A 12,317-nucleotide genomic window follows, 5' to 3' on the forward strand; every position below is an offset into this window, starting at 1 on the left:
AAAAAAAGTAACACAAACCTCATGTAAACAAACAGGATACACAACTAAACCACAAACTTGCATCTTGCCCATGCCATCCTGTCCTTTTTAACTTTTCATCAACCCAGTCTCCTCCTACCCATGAAAGGCATGAACTAGAAGGCACCCCATCCCAGACAGACATTCACTAGTTCCTGATCTTGGATTTTTCCATTGCCCTGGGAGCTGTAGAATATGACGAACAGATAGTTAAAGCCAACTGAAGGCTTGTAAACAATAATTAATCAGGATGCAAATACTACATAGATAAAGCAATCAAGATGTCAAAGCATTTAGTCACAAGGTTCTAGGATCTGTTAAGTACTTAGAATTCTAAGATAGCTAAAAGGAATATATTTCTGATATTGGCTCTGGAATTACAGATACGCATCGTAACCAAATTAAAGAAATTTTGAAGTCAAAATTCTTATATATAACATGATACCGCTCTATGATAAAGACCTATTTTATTTGGATGACCGGTAATCAGTAAATATTAAGCAAGAAAAAAACAGAGGTAAATTTATGCCTTTCAACCATCAAAGTTTATAATCTTGCCAATTATGAATGTTATCGCACCATATAGACAAGTATCCTAAAAAGAAGATCATGAAAGCTTCCAGATCCACAAACAGCATTTTCTTTTCCAAATTTTACTAAAGAGAACAGGAGTTTTAATTGAACAGAAACCGTGCGATCCAATCAGAATGCATGCATTCTAATGCGAGACAGGTTAAATAAATTATCTACTCGTGCATGCACGCATGCACACAAAAGCACAAAGAAGAAGTGATCATGCAATTTTGAACACTAAACAACCATCCAGTAGAATAGTCAATAGATGGATTAAACTAAAAGAACGCACCTAAGCCAATGGCATCAGAACCTTTCATGATCTTTAATCGCTTGCATGAATCAATAAACATCCTGCAATAGATTCAAATAAGGGTTAAAGCTGAGATGCACAAGGCCACTAAGGAAAAGAGACTCAATCTGACATGTTTAACTAGTCAACTGGATTTGCACCAAAGAAATTTTCTATCCAAGGAAGATGGCCACAGCCAGGAATATTCATCACAAAACAACTAAAATAAGCGATGAAGCTAAGATCTTGTCTCAGGAGGTCCAGGAAGGGATTCATGTAACAATAAACCAATGTTACCCTGAATTTGCAGAAACAATAACAATCATGCCATGGTTTTGAAGTTGTAATGCCATCATACTTATTTGATTACCAAATACATAACAAGATAGCTTTCATACTGGGGAAACATTCCACTTGCCAATCATGCACCCAACACAATAGGAGGAAATTCAAGGAGGGTAGAGGGGCAATTGCTCCTCCCAGTCCCCCTAGATCCACCTATTATACCAAGTTTGGAACAAGTCATTCACAAAACACCCCCTAGATCCACCTATTATACTAAGTTTGGACCAAGTCATTCACAAAACAAACAACCATAAATGCTTTGAACTTTAGGCTTTGGACTAACTATTAACAAATGTAAGATAATCAATGCAGATTAATTTAAGACACTTGAATCATCAATGAAAAGAAAACTTGAATAATCATATAAGCTATTTCATACTATTGGATCATTAAATAATAAAAGCTTTTCCAACAAAATAACCAATCACCAAAGCCATTTTCAAAAAAGATTACCATGACAGCTGACCCACAGCAACGGCTATATATCTTTTATCATGTAAAAATATTTCCCAAAGTAGGTTTAGAGACCCTGGAGCTGAGCAGCAAAATGTTTCAAATCCAGTTTCAGCTACTTATTTTAAGCATATACCCTGGCAGTTTATATTGAATACCCACTCTACTAAATCAGTACAAATTAGACATCCATCCCTGATTACAAATTGAAATTTACATCATCATATTCGTTGGTCATCCTTCTAGGTTGAAGTAATGAGAACTGTATCAGCAGAGATTACAACAAAGAATGAGACAAAATAGAATGTACCCAAGCTGAAACCAAATGCAAATGGTGGCCTATAGTGGACTTTAAAAATGCTGCTCTTCAGATTACTTTTAAAAATAACATAATATAGCCAAAGCACGGTTGAGCAATCATCATGATATATTTGCTTTGGGTGAAGGCCATAATTTGCAGGAAATTTAAAGAAACTGTTATTTTAGAAAGTAAACAACTTCAAATTGCTTCAGACCTCAAAGTAATGGACATATAAGCTTTGAAACACAAGTTACAAAACTAAATCCGCATGTCCAGAATATATTCTTAATTGCCATAATCATAAAATAAATACACCCAGAGTCTTAATGTCAAAATCACAAATAAATTTGACAGTAATGAGTCAGTTCATGGAAAAATTAAGTACTATAATTGATGGTCAAACTATATCCATACTTCTTATTTTTCTATATTTAGCAGAAAGCTAGAGAACAAACCATTATAATCAAGTCCACAATTATGTATCCTATACTTGAGATAAAAAATCATCCAACCCATTACCTAAGATCCAATTTTGAAAGTATAAGACAGTCAAATTTATGGCTCAACTAATGCGGTTAAACTTCTAAACCAGAGCTTGTACAGCTTTTCCTTTGTACTACTACTACCTCATTCTCTCAGTAAAAAAGGTCGAGTGATCATTATACTCAATTACAATAATATGAAAGCAAAGAATAATACAGGATAACATATATTTAATAGTTTGATTAAACTCAACTGTTATGTTCTCGTTAGCATGACATCTAATTTGCATTATTTAATGAAAAATTGTCCAATGGAACTCTAGTAGCACAGATCCAGTATTCAAAACTGAAATGTCCCTCCCTACCTCAGATGGGAAAAAAATCAATTCTCCCTTCAGATAAAGTACAATTCAACATGCATTCAAAGCTTTCACTAGAAGAGTTTACTGTTTTACAAGTTTGCATAATATAGAAATCTAGGAATAAGGAAAAGAATTTTGAGACACACACAGAGAGATAGAGAGAGAAGACAAAAATTAAGAAGATCGAATCTTACTCCCACGGCACATCCCCAACGAGCATCCAGTCACCATCCTTGTCCTCATATGTAAGCACATATTCTGATCCATGCAAAAGATCCTTCAACTTGCTCTCACTCAGCATTTCCCTCCCTGGTGCTTCATGTGATCCACATTGACCTGAAATCATAATAAAACCATAGTAATCATATCCACACCAACATGGATTTTTTTTTTTTTAACTTTTATTAGATTCAGTAGACCAACGTTCCAATTTGCGATGACATGGGCACAAGATTGAGAACATCAAAAGCTTACCAATTGTAAAGCAACTGAACATCTTCTCCAGAGCAGAAGATAGTTCCCCATAATTGGTGTATGTTCTCAAATCTACCTTCCTCAAATAAGGAGCCCCGTCCATGCTAACCTTAATAAAAAGAGCACCAGGACCTGGTTTTCCATCTACTTCATCATTGTTCTTTGAAGTGGTTGCCAATGAATTCTTCCTAAATGATCTTATTGGAGGCCAACCCACGACCTGTGCCCTGTAATGATACATAAAGGAACCAGTTAGGATAAAAAGCTTCACAGTACACAATAGTATCTGTTCCTTCAGATGCTTGCCTCTTTTAAGAAATTTGCACTTACTTGGCAGCAGGTGCACTCATGTTGTTGTTAGAAGCAGATGCCTTGTTGTGTGTTCCATTGGCGGCAGGGCGAGACCGTTCCAATGCATTTGGAGCCATCTCTTTCATTATGGCTTGTTGAGCCCCAGTGGGCCTTACCATCGGATTCATTCCTGAATTACCAGGAAACTTCCCTTGTCCCACTGATTGTGGAGATTCAGAATCAGGCCCAACCGAGAACATCCAATTCTTTTCAGTATAGACAGAACTTTTCACCTCTGAAAATCGATCCATGGTGTCCGAGAATCCTCTTTTATTTCCGGAAACAACATTCTTCTGTGATCCAGGGCAGATTCCATCCTTAGAAGGAAGCAATGGAAACAGTGGTTTCTCATCAAGCTTCCCTGAACTAAGTAAAGAAAGGTCCGGTTCTCTCTCGGGGGATTCAGATCCAGGAAGACCAAGCCTCAACTCTGTAGCCTTTAAATTCAGTTTGTTCTTGTTGTCCACTGGCAAGCTGGAGGCTGCAGAACTGTCAACTGAGGAACAGTCTGACAAACCCAGATAGTTCCGTTCTTGTAACCCAGAGACGTTTTGGGAGATACAGTCAGAAGGCGAAGAGGCCATTAAAGAGACATTGCTCTGCCCTTCCTCCTCAACGCCGAGGAGCAGCGGTGGAGACATCAGACTTAAAAATTGCCCAGTAACTGCTAAGCGTGAACATATTCCAGATCAAACTTGCAGCTTTATTTCTTTGTTAATGAGAGAAACTTCTTAATATTACAAAATACAGGCATGTATGGACTGTAAAAATTGAATCGCTAAACTTGTCTGTGCGACTTTGTTATCAAGTACTTAGACAAGACCAAAAGCAGAAAAGATTAATAGATATATTGAACTTTGACATTTGCTAACCATTAAGGAGGTTTGAACTTTGCCACGTGCCAACCGTTAAGGAAATAATTTCTTGTTTAACATAGCAAGATTATAGAGAAAAAAAAAACTACTTGAGAAAGCACAGAAATAAGTCTAAGTGCAAGCATGTTCATGAATTTAAAATGACTAAAATGACTACAGAATGATTCCACGGTTCATAGTACTTTCAAGCCTGCAGTAAAATACTTCAACAAAAAAGAAAAAAAAATGCCTTTCATGTAGTTTATTATCATGCTTGAAAACTGAAGCAAACATTTAGAGTATTTCAGCTAAAAAGTCAACTGCATTCACATTCAGTCTTGTTCACTTGTTTTCTTCAGACAATTAATTTTTTTTTTTTGTATTCTTAATAATAAAATAAAGAAAAAAAAACAGTTTAGTTGTTGTACTTCTTGAAATCTGTTTCCTTTCCCACTCTATTCTCCTCACTTTCTCGGCAACCAAACAGAAAGAATAAAGAGAAAATAACTAAAAGGGAGGTTCGAACTTCAATGAGCATGGTTCAGGTTAAAATTTAACCAAACAAAAAAAATAGTTTCTAAAAGAAACTAAAAAAGAGAGCTCCAAAATTGTTGATAGAAATAAAATTCAAAAATTACCGAAAAAGGAAAAAATCACACTAACTACAAGATCTCAGTGTTCACAACCACAAATTTCAAGTAAAATTTGAAAAGAAATAAGACAAAACCGGCTCAACCGAAGCCTAATATATTTATAAATACATAAAGAGCACACTCAGAAAAATAGTCAACAAAAAATATGAAACACGCACCTGAGCAGCCGTTGCGGAGCAAATGAAGTAGAGAAGATCGATTGTACCTAAAGAAATTTTACAAGTAAATGCACGAACTGTATAGAAAGAAAAACAGGGTCAAAGGTGTGAGAGAGAGAGAGAGAGAGTTTAAGGTCCTTCCATTAAGCAGAAAGCAACAAAAGCTTTGCACCGAGAAACTCGAAGCTGAGAAAAAAAAAATACAAAAGGGCAAGTGGCAGAAAGGAAATTAGTTGCAAGAAGGTTGTCTTATTTTTGTAATATGCAGTCTTCGACAAATTTGGACCGGTTCATTTTTGTTCTGCGCCGATCCAGGGAAGGGAATCTGATCAAACGGTTGAGATTGGTCGGTGTGGGATGATCTGGGCCGTCCGATCTTCTGGCAGACAGAGAAATTAATATATGTCGCTACTGTAGGTGGTACGATGGAATTTCAAATTTGTTGTGTTTCGGTATCTGAGAAAACGTCTTTGAATGGGATGGTGGTTTGGCTTCCGGTTCCGGGCTAAACTGCGTTGAGAGCCAATGTCGTATATGCCCTTTCTATTTTATTAAATGCCTAGTTTATCCTTCTGTTAGCTGCGCTTTGCGCCATTTTTTCGTTTTATTGAATTCTCACATAGTGTGTGCGTGGACGTGGACGTGGACGTTTAGTTGGAACAATTTTCTAAGTTAGTTACCTTCCAAAAAATAATAATAATAATTAGATTTATGTAGTTTAAAATTGTATTTTTATGAAAACTGAGTAATTTTTATAGTAAATTGGACTCATTTAAAATATGCGAGAGTTCACGATTCATGAAGACACTGACTGTTGTCTCATGTCTGTATGACACTTTTAAGGACCGCAATAAACTAACCTTAAGCAAAAATAGTTCTCTGTGTCACACTTACTGAAATTTTAAATTTTTTTCAATTAAAATTGACAGGGAAAATTAGATAATGGGAGTACAACAAAATCTTTGGATCAGGCTAAAATGTGGGGCATATATAAATGTTAAATAACAAGGTCGCTGCCAAAATATGGCATGATTTTTTGGTGTTGACAGATTTTCTAATCGCTCCAAAATATCACGAAGAGCTACAGTTCCGATATTTTGGATGAAATGACGAAAGATGCCTCATCAATAAAAACACAGGCGTTGTGAGGCAACGCACTTCAATTAAGTGGGCAGGAGTTGTGGCTGACACGCATTCACCAGACATAAATCAGGCGGCCAAATATGGGAAATGAGAATTTACAGAAAAAAACACTGTTATCGTCCAACCGTATTATATTATTAAATGCTCTTTTAATAAAATTCGAAGAGTCACGTTAATATTAATAATGACTTCAAAAAATTCTTGAAGTGATGTTATTTTTTTCTTTCTTTTAATATTGAAGAGTAACTTTTTCTTTTTAAGAATAATATTACATTATTTTTTATATTATCATCGTTGAAAATAGAGAAATACTATAATTATACTGTTGAAAAATGAGGAATAATTAAATTTAGTGAGAAACTAATTAAAATAAAATAATATAAACTTATTTTTATTTTGAAAGTGGTTTGAAAGAGAACTTAAAGTAAAATTAAATACAAACTTTTTGATGATGCTCTTATCACAAACGTAATAAAATGCAACCACTCCACTCATTGCTCGTAAAAAGGTTACAAATTCGTCCATATTTTCTCTACTTTGACTTACAAATTGTGCTCATCCCATTTAGAAGTAAGAAATTACGGCATGCCGTTGGTACTTTGTCTTGCCGTTGGGTTCATAAGTTTGGTGTTTATAAATTCAATTCAAAGCAAGAAAAAAGGATGGGGAGACAAGCAGAAAATTCATTTTAAGTGTTAACTACGACACCGATTAATGTGGGGAACTTAATCAAACTTTATAATAAATGTTTATTGCTTATTTCAGTCACATTGGATTAGAGACGTGTCAATCCTTCTGAAAAATAATCATTTTGTTTTCTGTTTAATACGTGTTTTGACGTGATTTTTAAAATGATTAGAAGTTTGATCTATTTTTCAATTTCAAAACAAGAAGTTCATGTTCTATATTTCCATGGAGTTATTTTTTCTTTTACAAAATACTGATAAACGTTTGAGAGTACTTTTACTTCATTCAAATACTAAGAAAATATATCGTCTGTTGTTTTGTCAGCATTTGATATTTTCTTTTCAACATATAAAATTTTCAAAAAAAAATAAAATTGTGTGAAAAGTGCACATCATCACACCATCATCCATTCTTATTCCACAATGTGTGCATTTGTTGTTAAAACTTTAATATCACTAAAAAAATGTACTAAATACACATCGTGAAATGTTCGTCAACTCATTTATGTCCCGTGGCAAAAACTTACTTAAGAATTTTGTTTCAAATTTTTTTCTAGTAAGATACTCCTACTGTATTTAGTTACTACTATGTTTCTTCATAATTTTATACATAATCAACAGAAGTTTATCACTTGTGTAAATCGAGACTACAGCCCATCAAGGTGCTTTCCACCTCTAGAAAGAAGAAATGACAAATGGTCTCATAAAAGCACACAATTACTGTTCATCTTTTACTTATAGTTACCTTCATTGAATGAGTGTGATCATTCAATTTATGTCAAGGAATTAATAGTCCTTAATTTATTAAGGAATCTTTGCATGAGATTGAGAAGTAAAACCATTAGCATGAGATGGTTAGCAAACAATAATATCATATTAAAGATTTTGCAGTTATAAAGGCTCTGCTTGAAAGTTGAAACAACTGTTACCAAACCGCAAATCATTTTCAACTTCTACGAATAACAACCAAGAAGGACGAGAATTTTACTTGTAACATTTATTAGACTAGATAGAAATTCCACGTCGAATGTGATTAAAGACGATGGCATCGATTAACTAAAGAAGAATTGAGGGCAAAAGGGTAATTGTGAAGATGGGTCGGGAGACAAAAGAAAACAGTGGGAGTAAAGTGTCAGCAGGGGGACAAGAAAGCGGAAATTGAAGTGGGTTTGCCGGGTGGTGCGGTGACCGGGTCATTTAATCTAACCCTTCTTTTAACTTTTTCTTTCTTTCTTAATTACCTTTGTTTTTCCATCATTACCCCGCTTTTTTTTTTTTTTTTTTTTTGGGGGGCCTTTCTTTCTCTCTCTACTTAATTGAAGCTTTTAAATTTATTTTAATTCGGGTCTCAACGAACATCATTAACAGCAGCTACTGCTCCTGCACGCTTAGGGGGGCAAAGCTAGGAACCAAAAGGCACGGCTCTTGATGTTTTTTTGGTTCAATGCATGCCAACTTGTTGCCTGACCCTCCACGTCCATCATCACCCGCGCATCACCTCGCGTCACCTTTTTCCTTTCAGCACTTGTCCATCTGTTAATTTCTTAATGGCACTTTATTAGTTTTTCTTTTTTTTAAAGATGGCTGTCTTTATTAAATTTTTATTTGTTTCTTGACAATACCAAAGGACATAAAATAAAGTTCTTACGGTTACATTTGTAAATAAAGTAAGGGATATATTCTTTCCAATATTAGAGCGTACCATGACAGAGCAGTAGACTTTGATGATAAGATATTGGTGTGTGTATAGTACTTCCCCCCATACAAACACACACTTTCTTTTTACTTATACATTTGCTAATTAAATCATATAATTTAATAAAATTAGTGTAAATTCACTAAAATAACAGTGTCTGCACTTATACACACACACATAGAGATATAAGCTTCTATATATAAATGGCTTATTTTTTTTCTGCAATAAAAAAGTACTTTCTCAAATATTCTACGAGTTTCTCTTTAAATTATTCTTCAAGTGCATAAAAAATGTCCCATTGAATTGTTGATAAAGCAAATACTTGATAAAATTCACCATTCTTATTTATCCTCTTCGAACTTTAAATCAATGACTTCTTTCTTTCAATAAAAAAAGAAAAAAAGAAAAAATTCATTTTCTTCTTTCTTGATTAAGGTTTTACATGCTCGGAATTCATAATTTTATATAAATTTACCCTAATCATTTGAAATATTTTATCATGAAGCCCAAGGAATTAGTCTATTGTTTTTCCCCTTAAAAGAAAAAAAGAAAGACTTCTCGTCCTAACGAATAAAGTGCTGATAGTTAAAAAACTATAATTGTCTTTCAAATCAATAACATTAGGAGGATCAAGTATACACATTTAACACGATATTCTTTTACATGGTTGAGGAAAAAAGTTAGTATTGTTTATGTTGTCCATGCATGTGGTTGTCACGTATTATGACTAGGAATGGCAATGGGCACCGCTCGCAGTGGGTTTGCCATTACCAAACCCAAACCCACATAAAATTTAAATTACCAAACTCACCTGCAATCCGCATCGGGTTTTATTTTTTATTTTAAAAAATTCACCCGCAGCGGGTTTTGATAATTACCAAACCCGCAATGGTACTCGACAGATTTTTTGTGGGTTTCCGTATTTAAAATCACAAATGTTTAATATATAAATTTATAATAATAACCTCAAATTCCATATAACATACTCAATTTTATATTTAAACAATGTAAATGAAAAATTAAAATTTAAACATCAATCCAACACAAATTCTCAAATTTAAGTATAAATTACACAAATCTATTTAAAAAACACAAACTAGTATTTAAAAATAATAATTACATTTCATATTATCATTTAAAACAAGCTCCAAGAGAATATATTCATTTCATTCACCACCATAAGCACCCATCCAACACAATGCCTACAATAATAATTGAGATTAATATTTACAAATACTAATTCGAAGAAAAAAATTATAATAATAAAACAATTCATGTATTAAGTTAATGAAAAATAATATATATAAAATTATAATAGATATATAATAAGCATTAGTTTTTTTCTTAGAAATATTAACAAAATAAAATTAACGGTTAAAATAATAGATTATACTGAAGATTATCAAATATGAATTTTTTTTATTAAAAAATTCTTATTTGTAAAGTAAAGATTATCAAATATAGAATTTATATTAAGAAAACAAATCTTAATTTTTGGATGGGTGGGGCCATTTGAATTTGTAAATTCCTCTCTACACCCATTTAAAAATATAAATTCATTATTAAAAATTAAAAAATTAAATATCTCAACATTACTCTTCAATAATCTCTTTCTTTCTTTACCTTACAATTGCATATTCTCTCTATACTCTCACATTCCATATGCTAAATACTCAATTTTACTCTCTTTTAAATTTATTTTTTTAGTCTTTTTTTGTAGATCATGATCTCTATATCATGCTTTCTATATATAAGAACTTTTTTTCTTGATAATTATTAGCCTATGTGTTTAGTCCAAATTAATTTATTGATATTTATTAACTTTCATTACTGATAAAAATTTGTTGATATTCAAAATTTAAATAATGAGTTTTTTTACTCTTAGTTTGTAATATCAAATATTTGCAACAAAAATAATATATTTAAATGAATTTATGAGATTTTGTGAAATTGAGATGAGAAAAACAAGAAAGGATGAATAAGTAATTTTATTAAAATTTATTTAGATAATAAAATTATAAATTAAAAAAGTTTGTAGAAAGAAAATTGGTGATTAAAATCGCTGACCATTTTTGGATAATTATGAATGTGAATAATAATAGAAAGACGCCTAAAAATTATGTTTACTTACATAGATAATTTAAAAACTATGCCTACTTACATACATAACTTAAAATTTAAGGTCCCATGAGAATTGAGATTGAAATTTAATGAGCTGCTTATTTCATAATTTTTGAAAAAATAATATTTGATAAATTTTGTAAAAATATGCTTATTTTATAATTTTCTCCATTTTGAGTTTTTGACAGTAATTTTTAGAAGCATATAGGGGTTTGCTTTTAATAAACAGCTTATTAAATAGTCACCACACTTTTTTAAAGTTTCTATTATAATTTTATTATTTTAATAAAAAAATAATTTTCCCATCACAATAAAATTAGAGCTATAATGACTATATGTTCTCTTCAATATCAAAGTTTTGATCCCGTAAGTTCATATTTTTTATATTTTACTTTTATTTTCTATTATAAGATTCAATAAGACTTGCATACGACTTCGTAAATTTTCTTTAAGCTGTGAACAATTTCATATGAAAGTTAAGTATTACTTTTAAAATCAATTTCATAATATGACCTTTAACATTCAATCTATTTATATTTTTGTATAATTATGGTGCTTATTGCAAGAAGTTTAATGTTAATGTAAACATTATATGAATTATGTATTAGTATAAAATTTTATTATATAATAAGAAGGTAAACATTATTAAACATGCTATAAAAAATAAAAGGTAATTTAAATTTATATCAATTTTGGTCATTATATAATAAAAATAATACTTTTATAACAAAATTTACTAAATGCATGTACATTGCTTTTCAAATTTACAATAAGCGTAATAACACAATTTACTAAACATTGACTTGCTTTTTAATTAGTAGCTTATTTTAATCAACCACTACAATTCCAATTTGGTCCTAATCTTGAAAATCTTAAGGAATAATTATTAATAATTAGTATATTAATGAATAAATGCATAAAATTAGGGCCTCTTAAAAAAATTAGGTCTTAGGTAACGAGCTATTTTGCCTATTCTTAAAGCCAAAAAATTACTCATAAATAACGAATGCAAACTCGTGTTTTATGAGATATGGACACCTAAACTTGTAAAAAACTATAATTTACATATTCTCAAAACTTAAAAGACCGAAATTTATAAGTGCACAGTAATTTGTTTATAATTAAAAAACTAATAATAAATTTTCTAGCCTAATTTGTTTGTAGTCCATGTACAATGGTAATATTTGAATGATTGCGTTGACTTCAAACTTTGAAACCAAAAAAAAAAAGGTAGGAAGAATGTATCGGGAGGGGGGGGGGGGGGGGGGGGAGGGGAAAGACCAAAAAAAAAGAAAAAAAAGGGAAAAAAAAAAGCCTGAAAAAAAGAAAGTTGGGGGGGGAAAACGACGGGGGGC

General features: G+C 32.0%; 1 protein-coding gene across 1 annotated transcript; it reads right to left on the bottom strand.

The window, feature by feature from the left end:
- Window positions 1–6: 6 nt before the first annotated feature.
- On the bottom strand, window positions 7–5,858 carry LOC18035887 (auxin-responsive protein IAA9). Its single transcript, XM_006426134.2, has 6 exons — window positions 5,317–5,858; window positions 3,631–4,315; window positions 3,301–3,527; window positions 3,021–3,162; window positions 884–945; window positions 7–204 (listed from the first exon to the last, which is right to left on the bottom strand). The coding sequence occupies exons 2-6, from the start codon at window positions 4,290–4,292 to the stop codon at window positions 167–169; spliced, it is 1,131 nt and encodes a 376-aa protein (XP_006426197.1). The 5' UTR covers window positions 4,293–4,315; window positions 5,317–5,858; the 3' UTR covers window positions 7–166.
- Between the last annotated feature and the right edge of the window lie 6,459 nt (window positions 5,859–12,317).

This window comes from Citrus clementina, unplaced genomic scaffold (assembly GCF_000493195.1).
Source record: "Citrus clementina cultivar Clemenules unplaced genomic scaffold, Citrus_clementina_v1.0 scaffold_7, whole genome shotgun sequence".
In the NCBI taxonomy this organism is placed as follows: Eukaryota; Viridiplantae; Streptophyta; class Magnoliopsida; order Sapindales; family Rutaceae; genus Citrus; species Citrus x clementina.